This window comes from Denticeps clupeoides, unplaced genomic scaffold (genome assembly GCF_900700375.1).
Source record: "Denticeps clupeoides unplaced genomic scaffold, fDenClu1.1, whole genome shotgun sequence".
In the NCBI taxonomy this organism is placed as follows: domain Eukaryota; kingdom Metazoa; phylum Chordata; class Actinopteri; order Clupeiformes; family Denticipitidae; genus Denticeps; species Denticeps clupeoides.
In genome coordinates this window covers 60,104-84,559 of record NW_021629824.1, presented here as the reverse complement: position 1 = coordinate 84,559, position 24,456 = coordinate 60,104, and the positions used below count along the sequence as shown (strand labels likewise).

Here is a 24,456-nt window from a genome sequence, read left to right as displayed (position 1 = left end):
CATTCAGCGTTAAATGATGGTCAATTATTGCTATAGGTTGAACAATCAACTTTCAATCAACCTTTTTTTCATCAATCATAAATTATACGTTGAAAAGGGAATCTACATTGTACACGATGAGGTTATAAAAGGCATATATTGGCACAGGAATCAGTGTATTTTTCTCTCTGACACTTTCACGCCTTTTTGTTTTGCCAGGATATGACTGAGCATATGTAGTACAAATCTTCTACTCTCAATTTGACGCATAGTAGTACTCCGATTCCAACCCAGGAGGACAATTTCCTGCACAATCTCCTTCCTTTGCCGACAGAGGTGGCGGTGGGGGCAGAGCGTTGGGGAGGTCCCATTCCGAGTCGCAGGGCTGAATGAAATTCCTGTGTCACTTCCTGTCTTTTTGCCCTGTGCTTTGATTCTGCTTCACTGTTCTACATAAACACACGCTTTCTCTCTCTCTCTCTCTCCCTCTCTCTCTCTCTCTCTGCTGCCCACGCCCCCTCCCTCCCTCCCTCCTCTATCAGCCTCTCTCACTTTCGAGTTCACGTTGCTTGCCATACGCAGTTGGACAGTTGCGTTTGGAGCTTTGCTCTCTCCCTCTCTCTCCTCTCTTTTTTCCTTCTGCCCACTTTTCTTCGTGTACGAACAGGAAAACTTTAAAGCAGCTCTTGGGACGTGAGCGAGAAGAGACAAGGGGGGAAGGAAAGTTTGAGTTTTTCGATGAGAGTCGCGTACGCCTGCAGTGTTTTGGGGGTGGTAGCTGTAAGACAAGCATACCTTCTAAAGAGGCATTCCTTCACCCCCCCATACTCTACTTTTGTGCCTGTCTGGACTACCTCCCACTTTCATACCCAGGCAATTTGTATCCACTTCCATCGTCTGAAGTTTTCTTATTTCGATACTGCTCGGAAAACCCATAGAAACATAAGAAGAAGATAAAGGGGAAAAGGAAGAAGAAAAGGGATCAGCAAGTTTTAGGACAATTCCATCCACAATGTCTATGTAAGTGTGTTTTTTGTTTCCCCATCAATTCATGACTCTCATTAGTTCACCTCTCACTCTGTAAGTGATGCTGATGTTAAGTGTGTGTGTGTGTTGTGAGTGTGTGTGCTCATGCTAGGGGAGTGTGCAATGTTGTACAATTGCATATGTTTTGAGGTTTCCATTTAATTATGCTATAACATGGTGAAAGGGAGCATGGGGCAACCAATAATGCAAATGCACTGATTCTAAATTTAGAGCAGTTATATTGTGTGTAAATGTTTGTATATAATGTTTTGCGCAGGTGTACTTATTGTTAGAATTATTATTGTATATAATAATTTCATTAATGGTATTGATACAGGCACAGTATGTAGCATATTATAGAATTTTCTAACAGTTAAAAATGTGCTTTCTGTGCCTACATTACATCCTGCTGATAATTGAGGGCTGTCAGAAAGTGAGTTTGTGTTGATGCTGCTAGTACGAGTTGTGTGTGTTTGTCCAGATGCATTTAATTGTCTGTTCTAAGCCAACCGTCAGTTGCATGGCCTCTAACCAGTCATACATACATGCAAACTAAAACACATGTTGGCCTATTTAAGTATTTTGTGCTGGTATGTATACAAAAAATGTCGGTTTAAAATGTCAACACATTCTCTAGAAAGACCCCATTACTCTGTGCAGGAGTGTGTATTTGTGCGCATGGGCAGGTGCAAGGTGTTGTGTGTGTGTAAAGTTCATAAAAACTAGGAGAATGGCAGAAAATAAGAGAAGAACAGAAGATCTTCATTCCTTGAACAGTAATCATCTTCATTGCCTTCAAAGGGATCCTGGGGCTCTATTATTTTAAAACGGCTGGTTAGATTTCTGCTGTTCATTGAAACAAGAAAACTGTTTAATGTTACATTTAGGTTCAATCTTTTAAGAACACAAATCAGGCTAACCACCCCGTCATGTTCACCGCAATAAAGGTGAAGAATGTAATTGGCTGAGGTGTTTTACAGCTGGGGTTACATGTTCAAATCCCAGCTGGCATTCTAAGGAATGTGACCTGTTTTCTAGCCCTAGGTTAAAACGGTTGGAGAACCAGCATATTGGATAATTAGCTTTTTTTCATCCAGGGGTGTAAAAAGTCTAAGGCTTCATAAGGGAGGAAACCGTTGACATAAAGAATCCTTAATAGGAACCTGTGGAAAGATGGCAGCTATAGCATGGCAATATATGCTCCGCCCCCTGTGACCAAAACCCAATTGTCAGCTTTTTTAAAATACTGGCTGTTTGAAATGGGAGGAGCCTGATGATTTGTAGCTTTCACTTATTGCTACTCCTTCATTCAGGATGAATTAGACCTGTCTGTGCCAATACGACACACGTGCAAACATCATTAAAGGTAACCTTGTATTTATTTCAGTTAAAGATATAGCTCTTATCGCAATTTGTTTTGGGCCAGAGTCTCACAGTCTAGACAATGGCTTTGCACTTTGACCAGACAATAGAGCTGGTCAACAACAAAAAAAAGTCTCAGCAATGACTCATAAACGTGTGTGACAAGTCCCAGCAGAGCGTCTGCTTGCTGTGGCAATGGTCCTGTTTCCTGTTAAACCCTGTGTCTCTAACCATGCTTCTTCCCCCCCTAACTAACTAAAATCACAAGCAGAGCATTGTTTGTCACTGAGTAAATTAGGCTGCGTGGTTATGGTAATGCCGATGACGGCAGTGTGAGTGTCAGCGCGCTTTGGGTGGAGCTGGGAGGCAGGTTATTCAGCTGTTTGCACCGTAACTAAAATGTTGACCCTTTTGCAGAGAGACCTAAACACCTTACACATACTAGATGTTTACCAGGCAGAGACAACATGGGTTCACAGATGATCCACCTTTAGGCGATTAGGGCAAAACCCCTTTTTTCACTACCCACAAGAGTTATCTATGTGCTAGTCACTAATACATGTCATTAATGGAAGAAAGCAGTGACAATAATGACAAAAATAAACAACTAAGGAAAACAAATGTAATTTGCATAAAATTGTATTTTCTGCATATAGGGTTTTTTATTGAAGAAGAAAAAAAGACAATTAACTGACTACTATCTGAGCCTCTAAAGCTTTAGTTTTACTTTACTTTACTTTACTTTACTTTATTTGGCAGACGCTTTTATCCAAAGCGACTTACAATGGGAAGACACCAGCAATTCTCGTTCGATTTCTATAGAATATCAAGTATACAAACTAAGAGCCCTGATAAGGCTTAGACTTGTCATTGAAGAGCATGCTCGGAGAGTGTTGGGTGCTAGACTAAGAAAAATTATAATGTATTTATACATTTTGTATTTGTTTGTTCAATGTGTATGCATGTGTATGTGTTAAATTTGTCTGTAATATTTTTGGAATAAGAGGGTTTTCACCTTCTTCTTAAAAGTGGTGATAGTCTCGGCTAGTCGTGTGGAGGAGGGCAGGTTGTTCCACCAGCCAGGGACAACAACGGAGAACAGAGATGATTGGAATCGGAGACCCCGTGAAGAAGGAATTTTTAGTCTCCTTTCGTTTGCCGATCTGAGAGAGCGTGTAGGAGTGTATCTAGGTAGTAGTGTGTTGATGTAGGAGGGTGCAGTTCCATTTACAGCCCTGTAGGCAAGCATCAAGGATTTGAACTCAATGCGAGCAGCTACCGGGAGCCAGTGGAGGGAGGTAAGAAGAGGTGTAACATGGGTGTATTTTGGCTGATTGAAGATGAGACGGGCTGCCATATTTTGGACCATCTGGAGTGGTTTTATGGTGACTGCAGAGGCTCCAGCCAGGAGAGAGTTACAGTAGTCGAGTTTGGAGATGACCATTGCCTGGACGAGGAGCTGCGTAGCCTGTTGTGAGAGAAAAGGCCGAATCTTGCGAATGTTGTAGAGAGTGAACCTGCAGGATCTGGAGATCGCAGCAACATGATGGTTCAAACTCAGTTTGTTATCTATCCAAACCCCAAGGCTTTTTGCAGATGCCGTGGGTGTTAACAATAGCGATCCAATTTGAATTGAAAGGTTTTGCTGAGGAGAATTGTTGCCCGAAAGATCAGAATCTCGGTTTTGGATAGGTTGAGTTGGAGGTGTCGCTCAGACATCCATGCCGATATGTCTGAGAGGCAGGCCGAAATTTTTGTTTTAAGAATTAATCATGATTAATTGCAAATTATTTGTTGCAAAATGTGGGATTATTTGGTTTTACTGGCCCTAATTCAAATATGTTTCAATGGTTAATAACATGTTCCATTATTGCGTGATAACTGGTTTTGTGTTCAGCAGAGTTTGGTTGGTTGTTAGCATTTACAGTCCATTAATGAAAAAGACACTCGTGCATGCACACATGCACATTTTGCTGAAAACATTCCAATTCCATTCATACTCTACCTTTCAGCAAATAAGTCATGTAGACTCTATATCTTTCTTCCTGATGCTTTTGCTGTTCTTTCTTCCTTTTTTTTGGTGGTTTTACCCTTTTGCTATTACACTGCCAGCTGATAATGGGAACAGATGTTGATGACAGACACTCCTAGCTTCCTTCCAGCTGCAGATCTGCAGTTTCCACACAGGCTCATATCAAGTAGATATGATCTCATAAAGGTCAAAGGTGGAGTATGGGTTAGGAGCAACAAGTGTTTCAAAACACATTTTCCGTATAAAAGCTTTTCAAGAATGGAGGGCGCGTGGCTTGTAACAAAGTCAAACCTACATTGATGTTAAATGTGGAATAAGAGTATGAAGAGCTGCAGCATTTCACCCTTGGCAGAGGTCTAGGGTAAAATTCATGGCCTTGGGGTTCAACAAGCCTCCACTAGCTTCTTTCACAAATGCCTGAAGCCATACTCACCACAGGCAAAGGAGGTTTGAAGAGCTTTAGAAATCAGGGCATATGTAAGGGATAATCCACAATGAGGTTTGAACACGCACTGTTTATATTATTGCTTTGCCATAATAATGCCATTTTTCTTTATTTGTTTAAATTCCTTTGGCTTTTCTAGAAATGAAATGTGTTTGCCTTCCATGTAAAACTGACCGGAATTTCTGCTTTTATAAACACCTGCCTCAGAATGAAGCGCTCACACTCACAGTGGTATAGTAATATAGTTGTGCATTGAGCTCAAGCCTATGTTAATGAGTTGCCGTATTTATGAGCGGCAGCGTGTTACATTTAATTCCATAGGTTAAAAAGAAGACTGGCCATGCAATATGTCAATGACCCCAATTCACTAGAGGCCTTGGAGTTTTATTTGGCTCTTAAAACCTCACTGATGAAAATGGATCTTTCTCTGGGTTCCTGGCCACTGAGAAACACAGCGTATCTCACACAGGCTTTCTCTAAACTCTTTCTTTCGTTCAATAACTGAAAGCCAAAAAAAAAAAAAAATCCTAATTAAGTCTTTCTTAATAGAGTTTTATGAGAACGATCAAAATGTGTCACCACTTTAACGAAATGTCAGGTTGTCCTATCATACACATACAAACACAAACATATGAAGCAAGACTTACCAAGCAGACAGTAAAATGTGTCACTACATCTTATTTTTACCAGTGTAGATGCCAAAGCCCTGTTCCCATTGCATTACTTTGTTTTGAAAGAAACAACATATTTGCACTATGTAAAGCATAGTGGAAAGGGGAACATAAAAGAGGAAAACAGAAAGCTGGGATGACTGATCATATAGTCAATATTTTGTATATTATAGATGTAAGTCTATATTTTGTAAAGTGCATATTTTACCAAAATACATATCGAAAACAATTGTTTTGTCCATTAAAATAACATGAAATTGATCAAAAATCCTGTCAAGACATGTTAATGTTGTGTTAAACTTAATGTTAAATTTAAGCAATGACTATTATACGTTTAGTTATATTCATGTTAATGTAACACATGCAGATTTGCAAGAGTCGGCTTCTGTAAAAAGAAACAATCATTGCTTCAAACAGATGAGTCTTTTTTTATTGTAGTGTAAACACGTGTTTTGAGTTTTTCCTGCCTCAGTAGTTTAACGATCACCATATTTTAACTTTAAGAAATTAGCAGTCACCTTTTTTATGAGGCCTGGATATGTATCTTCATCCTCCCCCTCTCCTCCCACATCATTTGGAGTTGACCCTAAATTGAGTCCAGGGAAGACTATATGCTTTGTCACAAATGATTAAAGCTGACTCCACCAATCATTCTTCAAGAAGCTGCCAGTTGGATCAAGCAACAGCTATTAAACAGGCTGCGCTTTTAATATCCTGAAAACTGTGTAGGTTATAGGCCAATAAATTCTACCAAATTCCCTAACCATCACCTAACATCACAAATTCATGATGTTTTTAAAATATGTTCATTAGTATAGAACCTGACATTAAAGTAGGTTCATCCACAGGTTGCGGCGAATTCATGGCTAGAGCACACTGTATATGAAATTTATATATGGAAGAATGCATTTTATAGTTTGCAATTTTGAAGACTGAATGAAGACTAATCAAAAGCATGTCTGTGTGGCAACTTTGCGGTTACATTATATGTGGTTTTCACTACTAAATCCTGGCCATTGCTCAGGACCACCCAGGCATGTTGGTTTGCTTCCCTAGAAGACCGTAAATATTGCATCCTGTAGGTTAAAGGAGAAGTAAATTTTGTAGCTGTTGTAGCAGAGCCAGTATAAGTGAACTAAGAAACTGCTTAGAGCCCCCACACCAGTGTGCCAATGGCCAGGAGAGGACAATTATTTATTTCAAATTTGGGGTCTGGGCTAGTCATCAGTGCCCGGAATGCCTGCTCCACCACTTCATCTCATGTGATCTTCTCTGGGCACCCTTTCTTTGTTTTGTCAGAGAGGGGGACTGACAGGGAAGAAAAGACAGAAGAAAACCCTGCCAACCATAGTAAAGCACATGTAAGTCTTCGTAATGGGACGTGGGGCCTCCTGGATTGCCTGGGTCTTTTCAGGTTGGGGTCTCCATTCCCAATCTTGTATCCCAGGTAGCATTGGGTTTGGCAGTTAACTAAGCTTTTAAGATATTTTGCAGCCTGTAAAGTTGCTCAGACCATACCACCCTCACTGGAGGGTGACCTGGGCTCTATGCAAGCCAAATTGGAGAGTACAATACTAACAGTGCCCACTGTTAGCAGCACCGGTCCGTAGCCTTTGGTGAGGTCCAACCATGATTAACCATGCAGGTGGTATGTACCATCGGACTTTGACACCATCATCCTTGCCAGTCCAGGATGTTGTTACTGACAATGTTTGTAGTATTGACCCTTTTCCCCGCAGCCTGAAAAGTCTTGGCCCAGTAAGAGGTGGAATGGGAGCCCCGGCAATACCCCAATCTGCATGTCCCATGTCCCTGCCAGGCTGGAGATGGTAGTAGTGTCCCTGAGCAGGACACTTAACCCTAAGTTGCTCCAGGGAGACTGTCCCTGTAACTACTGACTGTAAGTCGCTCTGGATAAGGGCGTCTGATAAATACTGTAAATGAGATGGTGATGTAACACTCAAAACCTCCTGGATGTTTCCATGGATGGGAGTCAGGGGCATCTTTCGATATAGACTGGGACCTGCAGGGGTTTGTGATTTCAATTTGCATCCCCTTATCAATGCATCAGTGTACATTGGCATGGGAACATCATCAGGGTAGTGAAACCTTTACCCCTTTCATGTGAGGTTGCTCTGACATCTGCTCTAGCGTCCACTCCGGTGTCTGTGCCGGTGTCTGTTCCATGGGGTTCAACAAGCTCTTTCTACAGGGCAAGTTGAGGTTTTTCAGGTCTCACACTGCAGGTCTGGTTTAAGGCTGCATCCATCCTTTCATTTGTAACCATGAGCTCATGGAACATTGTGAAAGTGAAGTGATTATCATTGAAGCACAGCAAGCTCAGCACAATGTGACACTACAAAATGTGCCCTGTGCTTTTAACCTTCACCCTTAGTGAGTAGCCATGGCAGGCGCCCGGGGAGCAGTGTGTGGGGATGGTGCTTTGCTAAGTGGCACTTGAGTGGCACCTTGGTGGTTCGGAAGTCAAACCAGCAATCTTCTGATTACAGGTCCGTTTCCTTACCCACTACTACCCAGACTACTACCCAGTGATCTGGACTGTTTAAGGGAGGGATCGTATGTAGCAGTCACCTCCGGTGGCTGCAGGTCATAATACGTTGCTGCACTGTTTTGTTTAGTAAGTTCTGCCAATCTGCTCAATTCTGTATTTTCCACTATACCCACATTCTCCACCAGATGTCATATGGGTGGCAATAAGAGGAAAAACCACAGACGTTTTGGAAGGATCAACACTCCCAGAAAGGCTGTATATTTATGTACTAAAGTGCAAAATGAATAGTTGGTGGGGTACGTGTCCTCCTGAAGGTGGGGGTATTTGTGCTCAGTGCCTTCTGTGTTTTCCTCGCACTTAGTCAATGCCTGTTCATGCTCTCTGTGGGTGAAGAGAGAGAGAGAGAGAGAGAGAGAGAGAGAGAGAGAGAGAGAGAGAGAGAGAGAGAGAGAGAGAGATAAGTTGGAGGCACAAAACAGACAGAATAATGTCCGGCCAGGGTGCTGGCATGAGGTTGATTGCAGTTTGCCGACTACATGTTCATCCAAGGGATTCCCTTTTATCCACACCAAAGCAGGAGCAGATAAAACTGGAACTAGCTGCCAGCCATCACCAACACAAGAAAAGTGTTAAACAAATGAGAAATAAAGTAGCCACCTTTTGCTTTGATGACAGCTTTGCACATTTCGGCATTCTCTCAGTCATCCTCATGAGGTTGTCACCTAGAATGCTTTTTCAGCTGTCTTGAAGAAATTCCCAGGATGCTGAGCATTTGTTGGCTGCTTTACATTCACTCTGCAGTGCAACTCATCCCAAACCGTCTTAATTGGGTTTAGGCCAGGGGATTGTGGGTGCCAGGTCTTCTGATACAGCACTCCATCACTTTCTTTCTGAGTCAAATAACCCTTACATAGCCTGGAGGTGTGTTTGGGGGTCATTGTCCTGTTATTGGTGCCACTTAGCACAAACCAGATGGGATGACTGATCTTCCTGACTTAAAGGAATGATGGACCGTTGTTTTGCTTAACATAAAGTGATTCTTGCCATAATATGGTCTATTTGGTCATACAGGTCTATTTACTTTATAAATCTTTGTAGCAACGCAATTGATATCAAACATATCAGGAAAGCAAGGAATTAACTCTTGACATGGCATACCTGTTAATTGAAAACTGATCCAGGTGAATTATTTTTCCAATAAACCATATAGATATTTGTCATAACATAAATACAATCCATTGTTATTTATTGCTCAAACGTTTAGGTTTTTGTACCTTAAAAACCTTAGTAATTTTTAAGTAAGTATAGTAATTGCATTGTGATTCATTAAAATTTTTACATAATCTGGGACTCTGTGTTAGCCAAAATAATAGTCACTATGATTTGCTATAATTGAGCAGCCACAGTTTAAGGTCCGGAACGGCATCCTCTTGTCGCTTGAATCTAAAGAAACTTATGCTGCTAGTGATGCTGGATCTCACTGTTGCATTTGATACTGTTGACCAGTTAGTCCTTCTGAAATAGCTGTGCTGCAGTGGTTCAGCTCTTACCTTACAAACAGAACTTTCTCAGTTACGATTAATGACCTCTCCTCCATTAAAGCCCCTCTGACCTTCCGGCATGCCTCAGGGATCCACCTTGGGCCCTGTTCTATTATCTCTGTACATGCTGTTGCTGGGGCAATACTTTGTCACCATAATGTCTGTATGCAGATGATCTGCAAATCTACCTACCAGTCCTGCAAAACTCACCAAGTGCGCTTCATCCATTCCATCCATTCTTTTTATAAATAAATACATACATACATGCATGCATACATAAAATTTGCGTTGGTGTTATCGAGATGGTTGGTGGGCCATAAATCCCATAAAAACTTGGGCCACCTCTGATATAGAGCTGTGTTGTTTTAAAAGAAACTTGCATTTTCACTACATGACGCTGACTGTAAGGGGCATAGATTCATGCATCGTGTAGAGATATTGCACCCGGTTGTCATGATGCTGTTCAGCCTGATCTCAGTTTGGGGCTAATCAGGTGGAATGAGTCACTGAACGTGGTCTTTGTTAGTTGGCACTATGTCTCTTCTGACAGGCTCACTGGAGGAGTGACCTCATCTCTTTTTCCTATTCTCTGTTATATCATTTTTTCCTGCACAGTTTGAAGCCCAGTTTCATTGTTTGATAAAGAGATTAAATGCTGATGTTGTGTTTTCGAGTAACACCACTTGTGCTAGGTAATCTAACTCTGTGTTCTTTTCTTTTAAGGTTTTTCTAAGTAGGTGATTTGTATATGTCTCAGGATAACTGTATTATTACTGTATTCCTGGACCGGCAGGCCTGATGCGTTGCTTCTTTTTGGTTCCTGACTAAAGGTCTGATCATCTGAATGTAGTTGGCACTGAGCTGCACAGAAAGCCACAGAAACTTTAGGAACAGCACCAGTCTGGACTGGGTTGCGTAATGCCTGAGAAAAAAAGCAGACTGGAGGGGAACTGTGGAGGTTCTCCTTCATCAGCACAGAGGAGAGCTGGCCTTTTATTGTCACACAGATTCCTTTAGGATTGTAAATCTGTCTTTCCTGAAGCTGTCTGTAGACTTACGGAGGTCTGTGTGTGTTTTACACAACCTGTGTTTTAAATAACCACTGTAATCGTCTTTGGTTTATTTTATTTAAAGGTCCCAAAGACCTCAGATTTACTGATGTGAAGCCAGATCCCACACAGAGATGGAAATAAGAAGTGAGGAGCCTCCCCCTTTTTCTCTCTTGCTTTCTCTCTCCTCTTCTTTCCTTCTTTGGTAGGTTTTTGTGTCTTTTCTGCTGGCCTGGGACACATCTGGGTGCCCTTTAAGTAACTCGAGGCCTGTTTGAGAATGCCACATCCCGGGCATGGCGCTGTGAACCCCTGCCTATCTGCCCCATCTGTTCCAAAGGCAACACCTCTGTATGTATATGAAGTAGCCGTTGTAGCAGTGTAAAGAATGCATAAAAATGTACAGTGTGCTGATAATGGCGGCAGTAAAAGTGCACGTAAAGAGAGACACTATTCGGTTACACAGCGGTGGAGGAATGCAAATATATTTATACATTTTTTTTAGAATGGGGAAAACTTTGAGTTAAAGATTAACATTCCCACCTAGCAGTGCTCAGGACCACCTCGGTGCTTTTAAAATGTGGTCTTTATTCAAGATATTTTGATGCGATCCTACACAAATGTGTCTCAAACTTCGCAAAAGCATAAACTGGTTTAATTTGTCTCATGCTCCACTGATTAGCAGTGGCACATCTGTATAACATCTACATTTTATTTTGGTACAGAATTTGACATATGACAATAGTGGCTTCAGTCCAGCTGAACCATTTCTGAAGAAAGATTTAGAGGAAAGAGATTGAAGGAAAATACATATTAGCTTTCTTTTAACAAAGGATGAAGAAGAGATGGAGTGACTATCTTGACATGGGTTTCCTCCACAATCCAAAGGCATGAACACTGAATCAATGACTCAACCTGGCTGGGAAGTATGAGTGTGATCATGATGATGTAGGATGGTGTGACGGGGCGCACTTATAGACATAACAGGACTTGGAGGAGAAACAGGAGGACTTGGGGAAGTGGGACGTCGGCGCTTGAAGAGCAGGAGGGTGACAGCAGGTGAGGGGGAGCGAGGCTGAGAGAGGGATCACACTGGGGCGCGTTGCAGTTCAGAGATCGGCTCCGCATGCTATAGGACAGGGGATTGGGGTTACTGTGGTGTACCTGTAGTGGAACGTGGAATGTAGCGGCAGGTGTGTCAGAAGGCGATGCTTGAGAATGGTCAGGGACAGAGCAAGGGTTCGGCAGGTTATCCAAGGTTATCCAAAGAGAAGCGTTGAGGTACAGGCAAAGTCAATCTGGGAATAATGCAAGCAACAACAAGCGGGCGGTGTCCAAGATGGCCACCAGTGTTCTATATGAGGTGCCGACACTGTCCTCATCTGCTTCCAGGTGGCCGTCCCGTCGGGCGTCTGTGTGCCTCCTGTGGGCTCGGTGGTGGGACGGCAGTCATGACAGATAGGCTCTGGCACTCGTGACCCAGATTGCTGAACCTTGGTTATTGAAGTGAGTCATGAGTCAGTGAATGAAGATGTGAAGTATAATTGTTGTAACAAGATTAATGGCAAGCTGTCTGGTGAAGATCTGGATTTGTCCCTGATCCAACATTGTCTAGACTCATCTTTTTTTCAGGAGCAACGAGAGTCGGTCAAACCACTTACTTACTTATTTATTTATTTATTTATTTATACTGTGTGTATTTAAATACACACAGTACCTTGTGACTTGGTTTAAAGCAGTTTTAGCACATTTGCTTTTATTATTAAAAATACCAGGTTATCTCCCTGTCACTGCCCATCTGAGCCTCGTTCTCACACTAACCCTTAAAATATGCATTATAGCAAGTTTTAGTTTAAATAATTCATTAGAATTTATTGCAACATGCAGTAAATTAGTCATGATTTTTAAATACATTGACAGCCCTAGTTAAACGGGTTCTGCTTTAAGCAACTGAGATTCTTTAGGGGTTCAGTTTCTCAATGTCTTGAGTTAGAATAAAGATTAGACTTGCTCAAGATGTTCCTAAAATTGTTTGATCGTGGGTTAGCCTGTAACCAGAACTGGACTTTCCCCTCAGGGCAATTCTGTTTTTGTTAGTGGGGGCGGTGGATGGTTTTGACCATCATAACTGAATTCATCTGACAGCATTAAGCAGTGCCAGGTCCAGCAGAGGGGTGTTGCCAGTTAAAGGTTGCAGGCTTCAGATATAACCAGACAACTTTGCACCAAAAAAAAAAAATCTAATTAATTCTGGATCTATCCAATTTATTCTTAAGATGGCTGTTACTGCAAAATTACATGGTTGGAAGTGGCCTAGGTACTACTGCTCAGGGTTTTGAATACGAAAAGTTTTAGAATTTGAAATAAACATATAAAGTCATGGAAAAGTCATTGAAATTTTTAAAACTAGCGCAGCTCTATAGTATCTTTGCTTGCTTTACGTGGTGCTGCATGCATTGCTTCCATATTCCATACTCGTGTCTCCTTTTAAAAATAAAGTTAATTATAGCTGATCTATGCCGAAACATGATTGGGCCATTTTACTCGAGCTTGGGCTTACCTGAACACTGTTGATGAAGCTTTTCAGGGTTAGTTTAACAATTTTCTGTTAGATTTTTCTGTGATTTTTTTCCCCCACATTTCACGAAAATTTGCCTTAGAGTAATTAAAAAGTCATGGAAATTCTTTTGTAAGAACCCTGACTGCTGTTATGTCCCTTAGAAAAGTGGTACTCATTGTCTAAGTATGTCCCCACACATCTCCCCGGTGCCCACATCTTTCAGGGCTGCCCACTGCTCACTAAGGGTGATGGGTTAAATACAGAAGACACATTTCATTGTGTCATCATGTGTTGTGCTTGCTGTGATTCACAATGACAATCACTTCACTTCATAATTATGCATAATTATTTACCAAGACACACAAATCACCCCATGCACAGAATCCATTCTCATCCGACCTCCATTGCAGATCATGTACCATGCAGCATAATCACGATAGTAGTGTAGTGCTCACAATCATGAGCTCTATGCACATTTATTTTTCTGTAAGATTATTTGTTCTGTTTAATGTTCAACAAAAAATGTTCAGTGAACACTGTTCATATTCTTGCAGAACCCTGGTGATGGGGGTATGCTTTTGGGTGAGGATGGATTCTCTTCCTCTTTTTCTCAGACTACAAGCAGAGCAAAGCTGATGTAGATGTGCGATGGTTGGTTTTGGTATAGATCTCAGACTGCTAGTCTCTGTGGCTCATACCGCACTGTGCAATCATGAGCGCAGGGTCACATAAACATTCATCCAAGACTTGATAATTCAGACTTTTTTTAGCCTCAGTCACAGAGACATTCTGCAATTGTTTCACCCGCTGTGCCAAAAGCCTCCAAACTATGCTGTAATTCCTTGCATTTTTGGTAGACCTCATATTTCTGAAGTAAAACTATGTCCTAAGTTCATGTTTAAGAGTGTGTGTGTGTGTGTGTGTGTGTGAGAGAGAGAGAGAGAGAGAGAGAGAGAGAGAGAGAGAGAGAAAGTATAAACTGGTTTAACTGCCACTATCTTTTAATCTTCTATTCATGATACATTATTAATACAGTCTGGCTCTCAAATGAGTGCTTCCACAAACACATTTGAAGGGGCTGATAGCCGTTGGTTCTTAACTTAATCAGTTCACAATCCAACCATCCATTCTGATTTCATTACAGCTGGAGAACAGTTTCATTATGGCACAGTCTCAGCCTAAAAGTCAGAGCGCCTGATAGCATCTCTCATTGCTTTACTGAAAGTGGCTGCAGATGAGGTAAACGCAAGCCTTGTTTGGTATGCAGCGTAGGAGGGCGCCTGTCTTGCGTCTGTGATGTTTCCCTCTTCCATGCAGAAAAGTCATTAGCCACTTTTAAAAAAAAGTTGTACTTACTGTACATATGAGTAATTGTCATCCAGTGACTCCAGGAAGAGGCATGGCTCCCTTTTGTCCCTGCCTGCCGTTCATCTCTGTACTTTCGTAATAAATCAAGTCTATCAAGAATTTATAATGCCTCCTAATCTAATTCAGTTTGCCTGTTTTTCTGGCTTCTGGCTATACAGCTGTTCTGGGAAATAATCTTTTCAGCTGCTGGTCTAGGCTGCTTTTTGTGGGTTGGAGTTATTTGTGTGTTTGAGATTTTGGCAGATTTAACAATCATCAATCTACAGATGGTTCAGTCCAGTGATGATTGTACAGTCTAGCATGTTTTGTAGTCAGTCTGGTCTATCTTGTAATGGTTAATATAGTATCATTCTGGATCATTCAAACAGGGCGGGGCACCATTCACTCACATCTACAGGTAATTTTGAGTCTGTTGGACGGTTGAAAATAGACAACCCAGAGGAATGCCAGCTGGAGCTGTTATTCAAACTAAATGCCTTGGAGGTGTGTGGCCAAGATGGTAAACCACCACAGTGAGGGTTCAAAAAAGGCATCCAGTGGTATTCCTTTAGTTTAGACCAGTGGTTCTGAATTCTGATGCTGTAGGACATCAGAATTTTTTACTTTTTAGATTGTATTGTACTGCCAATTGTTTTGTTCTTGGTTATTGACACGCGGACTAGATAATTAAGTTCACCTCTCCTTAGTTCCTGATTTGTTTCAGGAAGATATTCATAGACTTCAGCTATGTCTTCAACACAGTCATCTCTCAAAAGCCGGTTGTGAAACTGTGTGGGCTTGGCCTGAACACCACTCTCTGGACTTTCTATCAGACAGGCCCCAGGCAGTTCGGATTGGTGGCAACATATCCTATATCATGAGACTGAGCACAGAAGCACCACAGTGATGCTCAGTCCCCTGCTCTTCACCCTGCTGACTCACGACTGCACATCAAATTTGCGGATGATGTGTGTGCTGGAACTGATAATCAGGGATGAGTGGAGGTGGAACGACTGTCTGCATGGTGCCACAACAACAATCTGTCTCTGAATGTCGATAAGACAAAGGAGATCATTGTGGACTTCTTGCCCACAGCCCACTCATCATAGATGGTTCAGCAGTGGAAATTGTAAAGAGGCAAGGCCCTGGGTATACACATCACTGAGGTACTAACGTGGACAGTCAACACCACCTCACTGATCAAGAAAGCTCAAGAGAGGCTACATGTCCTGTGGAGGCTGAAACTGGCGAGATCCTCACCACATTCTACAGAAGCACCATCGAGAGCATCCTGACCAGCTGCATCACTGTCTGGTATCGTGCTCACCCCTCACATGGACTTTTCACACTCTTGCATCATCAGAGCCAGGTCTGCCAGGTTGAGTAACAGCTTTTACCCCCAGGCTGTCAGGCTCCTCAATACAGTAACCCCAGGATCATCCACCTCGACTCACCTGATGCCATAAATCATCCGCAAACTGCACATTACACACTGAAAAACAGTACTGCTTTCTGCACTTTTAATTGAAGTATTGCACCTTGCTCGTTACTCTCTCACTAAGTCACACTACTGTGTTATTATTATCATATCATGTCATATCACTACTACTACTACTACTATCACCCTGCATTTCATTATGGGTAGGTGCACAATGTCCTTTGTCATGTTATGTTTTGTGTCTTATTTCCAATCTCTCTGTGTACTTGCATATGAGAGATGACGATAAAGTTGACTTTGACTGTGTGAAGGAATTGTATTAATCTTTCCCATGCTTTGTCATCGTTATGACTATGAGGCCTGATCACCCGATTTTCTTTTAAAATCAGTTTCAGAGTCCCAAGTATGTCCATGAAATATCTGCTCAGTATGTAAGCTTTTTGGAGTTCAACGCTTGCTGAATATTCCTTGATTTTACTCTTGTTAATGCTTCTCTGTTCACCTGATATTGGTTATAGTGGTCTCTAGTGTAGGCTTATGGTTAGCATTGGATTTTGTTTTTGGGAAAATGACCTCTCCCAGCTTTCCTTCAAAAGTAATATCTCTGAAAGAATCCCAGAGAACCTGTTTAACAAAACTATTGATCTATAATAAATGTTTAAAAGCCTCCTGAAAGAAAACAAAATGCCAAACCTTTAGCCAAAATCCTTTTGGATCCGGATGTATTCTGACTTCTCTCTTTTTTTTCATCTGCTTCATTCCTGAGTTTATTTTGTGGCCGACTTGGTTTAGAAGCCGCATTCTTTAAAGGAAGAGAATTGGCTGGTCTTGTAATGCATTTGGCCTGGCATACATATCACACAAACAGACACAAACTCCTCATCTGTGTGTTGGATTTATTAACAAGCGCAAAAAGATTAAAGAACATGAGGTCTGAGCCCAACCTTTGTTCCTTCCGACTTTCTTTGTCAAGTACACTGTTTGCGACCGTCAAGAGATACTGCAAAGATGCTCTGTAAAACAGGTCACCCACACACTACAGACCAGGCCGATGACAGAAGTCTGTCTGCAGCCCCCACCCTTGACCCTGTGTGCAATTACTTTAAATAAACCCACTCCTTATAGAGACAAGGTTCTGGTAGTGTGGCTATTTTATATTCAGAACAATCCTAAGGCCCTTTATTCAGTTTGGCATTTTTACAAACTTCTGAAGCGATTCAACACTGTGTAATATACTTTGCATTCTTGTTCTACTACTCAATACTCACACGTGTTTCGCGTAGGTAGTCCTTACACCTAAATCTTGAATTGTGTGCATTGTATGCACCTGTCATTCTAAAAAAAAAATTAATAGCACAGTTGTTGCTCCATACACACAACTGTACATCACACTAGGCTATTTTTAAAGCATTTTTTAAAAATAGGATAACCTACATTGAAAACTGAATAAAAGGTTTGTCAGGATGGTACAAAAGCAGCAGTATTTACACAAACTGGCAAATGTTTAGTTTATCTTTTGCATGTGCAGGCAAGCATACTCGTCCTTTATTATTGAATACCAGGGATTTATTCTTACGTATGTATTTTTCCAAGTCTGTAGATTCTGTAGTTTTTATAAAAGCGCTGACAATCCATCTGCATGTTTGGTTTGGCATCTGGCAAAGATCTGGCAACACTGCTTGTGTTTATTTTGTGCGTGTGATGTAATGACAGCCACAATTATTAGTGGACACTAATTGCCTATGGCTGTCACACCCACAAATTCCTCCAGCTGTAGGGGTGAAGTGGTGCTCTGTTTTGAGTTCGTAAAATGAACTCATTCAGTCATTGAACTGCATTCTCCCGATAAAGAAATAATGTCCATCATTAAATTTCATGTGATTCTGTTTGCTACAGGCTATCTGCTATTTCACTTTACTCATATAAAGGCAGTGGTCTCCTAGTGGGTAAGGAAATGGACCCATAATTGGAAGGTTGTCGAATCCTGAATCGACAAGGTGCCACTGAGGTTCCACTGAGCACCATCCCCACACACTTCTCCCCGGGCGCCTGTCATGGCTGCCCACTGCTCCCTCATGCAGAGACCACATTTCATTGTGTGCACTGAGCGCTGTTCTGTGGTGTGTCACATGTGGCAACTAATCACTTTCACTAACATGTTCCTGTACCTAAACACACAAATGTATTTAAGCCAAAAATGCATCACTGTGGCTGCCGTCCGGATAAACCCACATGCACTGTGTGGGTGTGTCTGTGGTCATGTGAATGCTTAAGTGGTTGAGACAGGTCATTGTTTAGGCATTGACTAGAATGGTGGTTTAAGGTTTATTTCAGTTTGGTCAGTTGCATTCGTACATCTCTTTGTTAATCTGTGATGTGTTTAGTCTTACATCCACATACAATCAATTCTAATTGAATCTTTACTTGAATCATCTTGTGCTCACTAGTAGATTGTCAGCATGGACTCAATTGGTCAATTAATTGGTAATGGTCTCAATTGGTCTTGGACTCAATCGATCAAATGTCATGTCACAAACCGGTATGGAGAGCCACATTGATTCATGTTGGATAACTGCTCTGTAGATCTCCGGATCACACAGGCATAAATAGAGGAGCGGATGAGGCAAAACAGGCCACACCTGACACTCATTTCACCGTGGGGATTGTAATTCGTGCTGAAGGGCACTGGGAAGGGAACGTGATAAGGGATCCACAACCCGGAAGTGAGAGACAGGTACATGAAGTGCACACTACTGGATTGGGACTTACCAGGAAGTTGGGGGTGACGCACGACACGACACACAGACACATTTAATAACATGATATACATCAGGAACTTCTTGAAGGAATTTATTCTACGAAACAAGCACGCGTTTGTTTGGACTCTTGGGTGGACTGAGAAGATTTTGGTGGTAGTGCCGGACTGTTCTTACCATCCTGTTATTACTGATCTACATACAGGATTGTGAAAAAAATGTAAACATTTTAAGTAGTGACTGCATTCTACATATTGCTCTTTAAAAGTAACAGGGACACTTCATTGTTCTGTTTCAAATCTGTTTTGTGTTACATGTGAACCATGAGTAAGAACTTGAATGTGAGTGCTGGTAGCAGCTCAGTGATTACTGCATGTGGATGTATGGTATCCATTACTCTGTTAATGTCAAAAATGGGAAAAAATTGATGTCTAATTCGGCTACTGCTTACACAAATGCACTAAAAACACAAGGCAAGGCATTGCTCTGACGAAAACACACTGGTCGAGTGTGATCTTCACATTACTTCTCCATCTCTCTTCTTCTCCCTTAACTGGTCCCCAATCCCCCCCAAAATGGCTTCATGCCATTCTATAAAAATATCAAAGAAAAACACAGTAAAGCCTGCAGTTTAAATCAAGTCCAGCGTGACACTCAGGTTACCCTATTGGAAAACCTCTACACAAACTTGTACACACATAATCGCACTCATACACACTCTGTAACACACGGAGTGTGTTAATCATGCCTGCGACAGCAAGAACGTGCAGAGGTGACTCCACCACTGGGGGCAATAAAAACACCACGTCCCCCCAGCTCTTATACTTATGCTTTTCTCGCCCTTTCTGCAATTCTGCAGCCAGTCTGCAGAATAGAAGCAGTTGCAGCACAAACGTTCACTTGGCTGAAATACAGATGTAACTAAATAAAGCCTAGTTTGGTGCCTTCAACTTGGGTCAACCCCACTCCACACACACTCCACCCCCCTGACTTTCATTTAGACACCATTTTTCTATTTGTAGGATGTGTGCTTTTGAGGCTTGGTGCAGTCGCAGGCTTTTGATGAAGCTCCTCCCACCTGGGCACTGATTGAAGCCATACGCTGTCAGCCAAAGCTCTGACATTAGCAACATTACTACATACATATTCACCCACACACACACACACACACACACACACAGAGATTTACACACACAACAAGAATTTTCTATGCTTAATTCAAAACCCTACCCCTAGCCTGTAGTAATCAACGGCAATTATATTTTTTATAAAATGGCCATTGCATTAAATGCCCATTAACATGAGTATGATGTTTTATGAGTGAATGTAGTTTACACACACACTCACACAGAGCACTCCACCTCTTTTTGTTCTTCACACACTTTATCGCTAGCCTATAAAACACACAGACACACACCCTCTCGGCCTCCCCATACCTACCGATTTATCCCTCCTCCTTTGTCTGCATACACTCTGCATAACTTGTCTGCATAACTTGAAAGCACGTTGTAAGTCGCTCTGGATAAGGGCGTCTGCCAAATGCCGTAAATGTAAATGTAAATGTACACTCCTAAGGACTGGAAATGGCCACTTATTTCAAATTTTGGGGGCTCAGCGGGACCCTGTGAAGCACAAGGCTGGAGCTCAGATTCCTGTGTGTGTGTGTGTGTGTGTGCCTGTTAAAATACACACATACACATTGCCAATGTGGAGTTTCATTTCAAGTTCCAAATTCATTCTTTTGGAGGAATCAGTTGCTAAACTCTTTGTGACTTTTTCTCATTAAAGATCTGATGGCTACATGCTGGCCCTCAGACTTGCTCTCTCCCACCACTTGCGTTGCACTTGTGTTACCTCTAAGCTCATACAGTTAAAGGCCTTTGTCCTGCGGCTGCTCTGGCAAAACTTGCAGGGCGTTGCAGGAATGGCATCCCCCCACCCGCTGCTCTGACCGGCCACCACATGTGCCTCCATTTAGCCCCAATCAGCGGCCTCTAATCACCCCGGGGGCATTGTGGGGGGCTGACCGGCAGGGGCAAAAGCAGACAGCAGGAGACCCCATGATTAGTGTGTCAGTCTGATGAGGGTGTAAAAGACGCCAATTTTCTTTCTGTCGTTGAATTGGACATTGGTCCCTCGTATGTGTATTTCTGTACTTTAAAAATAATATATCTTTTTTTTTTATTTATTTACCTGTTTCAACACCATCCAGCAAATGACAATTTATGTGAGAACGTACTTGGCAATAAATCTTGAGTCTTCCTTTCTTTATTTCTAATTTTAATTAATATTCATATAAATGATTTATCATACTCGTTTCATATTTAATTTCCACAGATTCTTATGCTCACGAACAGATTTAGTGTTTGGTTTCTTACTACTACATGTACTGTAGTCTGGTTAGACTGCAATTACGATTTAATAAATCAGCACTTCAGTCATTGTTTTGTTGGGAGAGAACATAATGGATTTTTTTTTGTGTGTATTGGCAGTTTCTCCGGTTTTCGGGGTTTGGAGTGCTGCCTAAAAAGGCTTTGGGAAATTTGAGCAAATGGCCCGTTTTTGCTTTGTCTCTGTGAGCAGACTTTCCAACTGTTAGTGAATGTTGAGTGCTGCACTGATTTTGGCAGTTTTTCTGCTTGCCAACATGGCGACAGCCGGCACAGCCAGTATCAGAGAGGAAGTTGTGACTGTTGACCCTGTAGAGCATTCTGGGACTTCTGTGCCATTGCGACTTCATGACTCACAGGAAGCAGCAGTGACTGAGAAGACCGGCAGAAAGAGCGAGGTTTTCGGGAATCGCTGTGTCACTCGCCACTGTGAATCATGGATGAATCATGCAAGTCTCTCTCCATCTTTTCTCCATCTGCAGTGCCAAAAAAGCTGCTACAGGACTCAATCACCGATCGCCCTGTGTACCCTCCGGCCCCCCCACCGGCCCATGACCCAAACGTGGTGGGTGACAGTGCCCCCCCTGATGGCAGCACACCAGTGACAGCTGATACTGTGCCAGGTGAGTGGCTGCAACACAATACCAGACTGGAGACGGTTGCGAATACCAGATTCGCTATTTCATCAACAAGCACCTACAAAGCATCTACAATCTATCTGCATGTTTGGTTTGGGAGCAGACATGGTCCGGAGATGACTAAAATGATTTCAACATTATTTCAAATTTTGCCACGTTTTAATACACGTTCATTCTTTAATCTCCAAACAAGCTCAGTGGGTCAAACGGCCTCCTCTTGCTTGTAACTTGTGAATTGCAGAGGTTATATTTCTAGTATGAGAAACGAAGACAAAGGCGGATGGAGGATGAAGGGAGAAGTGTTGCCAGATTGGGCGGTTTTGTAATAGATATTTAGAGAGAAAAAAGTTTAGTGGCTGTATCTAATGTTGGCTGTGTGCGCACAAAGCATCCTTTGCGATAGTGGGGCAGCAAGTTCAAGCAGCTAATCCATATGAGATAAAATTAATTTTATTTGGTTTTGGGACAACGTCTTGTTGCTGGTTCACCCGCTTTTGTGTTTCCAGGTGCTAACATTTACCGCCCAACCACCACCCACCTTGCCCTTCCTGCAATTACAGTCTCTCCCCTTCTCTCTAGGTTGCTGTCTGTTACAGCTCACTAATGGCTGATCCTAGGAAATCATTTTTATTCTGTAACTCTTTTAGGACTCTTCTGTGCACTATCTTATTATAAAACACATCCTTTACTGGTTAATGGGATTATTCTATACCAGCGTTCAGCAACAGTGTTGGCAGTTTAAATATATCAGAATAAGGTTCTTAAATTTTTATTCACAGATTCATTCTCAGTGGTGGAAAAAAATCTAAACAAATTTGGAATTGAAAATAGTGAAAGTGAAGTGACTATCACTGTGATACACTGCAGAACAGCACACAGTGCACAAAACGAAATGTGCCCTTGGTGAGCAGTGGGCAGCCATGACAGGCCACGGGAAGCAGTGTTGCTCAGATAGGCTATGACAAATTCAAACAATAAGATAATTAAACAATAATTAGGCTTGGTATTGATGCCTTCTTTAATGCATTTTAGAAAAAAAGCCGCCACTATAACTACTACTGTAAGTTACTTTGGATGAAGCATGTGATGAATGAATGAAATGTAACATGTGCAGTAAAAAATCATCAGAACCTCACCTGGATTTACCAGAACTATGAAAACAAGCTAGAATGAGGTGTAGATACATATGTATATTGTGATGTGTATTTCCACTAATTTCCCCAATCTCTCATTTGAGAATGACTAATGGGTATATTTTAAATGCAACATTCAGCAACTATAAATGACACTATAATTTGTCCAAAGTTGAATTAGTCCTGTGTAAACACAGAGACGATATGAGAGTTTGTTGGGAATAAACACAAATGAAATACAGATAAGCAGGCAGGGACCGAAAACCCCAAATTATGGTGGAACTACTCAAGTCAACATATAATGTTTGGATAGCATGGGCGTCACAGCTAGCCTGTAATTCGCCAATGTGAGATTTTGTTTATGTACCGAGCAGAAATGTCCGGCCCTTTCCAAAATTGCAGTCATCTTGAGTCTGAGTTGATTCTGGTAAATAATGAGTAAATATGTACACTACGAGACATTAACTCACACAAAATCCTTCCTCCATCTCTGACATTTTTCAGTGCCTAACTTGTGTCTCTTGGTGTCCTGCAGGGAAGAAGAAGAGAGGGAGGGAAATCGACTCTGCGTCAGAGAAGGAGAGGAGCGAGCCAGAAGGAGTGGAGGAGAGGCCACTCTGGCCCCTGGAGATGAATGCAACAGCCCTCAACTCCAAAATGGGTCTCATAAGCAATGGCTTGGCAGCCTATACATTTATTGCAGGTGGGTCAAAATGATCTCCCATTGTAATGAAGACCTTAGTATAATAAAATATCCACCCAAAGCACATTGTATATTTGTTATTGGTCTAAAAGAACGAGCTTACAGATAAAACTGTGTAGACGGGAAACAAATCTCCACTAATCCAATGTGTTCAATAAAGATCAATAAATCAGTTATGAAAGTTCCAGTGATGGATGGATCTTTCCACACTGAGCGTATTTTTTTCAAACGTAGAAGTTGAAGTGTCCCTCTTTCCCCTCTCTTTGCCCTTTTATTCGTCACTTGTTCAGGCTCAGATGATAATATCTGACACCTGACAACAGATATTATCTGACAACGTCCGTGACATTCTCGGTTTTATATTTTCTCGATTTCACGTCTGTGCGCATCTTTGCCTCCTCAGCACACCCGGAGCGCACTGCTCTGTTCTTCATGTGCGGCGTGTGTCTGGGCCTCTTCCTCACACTCTTCACCCTGGTGGTGCAGATCTCCTGTCGGATGGACTGCAAGCCCTCGCGCGGCCAGGGCCAGCGACAGCGACGCCCCGCCCCCAAACACCAGCGCCGCCCAGCCGACTCAGACAGCGACACCAGCGACTCGGACGACTCGGACTGGGACACCGGGTCGGACCTGTCGGCACGGCGACGCAGGCGCTTTGAGCGCACGCTCAACACCAACGTCTTCACCTCTGCCGAAGAGCTGGAGCGCGCTCAGAGGCTGGAGGAGCGCGAGCGAATCATCCGCGAGATCTGGATGAACGGCCAGCCTGACGTCCCCGGCACGCGGAGCCTCAACCGCTACTACTGACCGCTCGCGGCAAGCAGCTAGTGTGCCGGTGGCGGGGCAGAGGTGGGGTGCGGGGCACCAGGGGGCT

At 42.3% G+C, this 24,456-nt stretch overlaps 1 protein-coding gene across 2 annotated transcripts; it reads left to right on the top strand.

The window, feature by feature from the left end:
- Positions 1–869: 869 nt before the first annotated feature.
- Positions 870–24,448, top strand: LOC114775313 (protein eva-1 homolog A-like). 2 transcript variants are annotated; one of them, XM_028966484.1, is made up of 5 exons: positions 11,661–11,676; positions 12,010–12,123; positions 21,591–21,731; positions 23,415–23,582; positions 23,986–24,448. In XM_028966484.1, coding segments are annotated over exons 2-5 (714 nt in total). In that variant the 5' UTR covers positions 11,661–11,676; positions 12,010–12,122; the 3' UTR covers positions 24,390–24,448. The 2 variants fall into 2 exon arrangements, with proteins under 2 accessions (XP_028822319.1, XP_028822317.1); XM_028966486.1 differs by lacking the exons at positions 11,661–11,676; positions 12,010–12,123 and adding an exon at positions 870–999.
- The last annotated feature ends 8 nt before the right edge of the window (positions 24,449–24,456 follow it).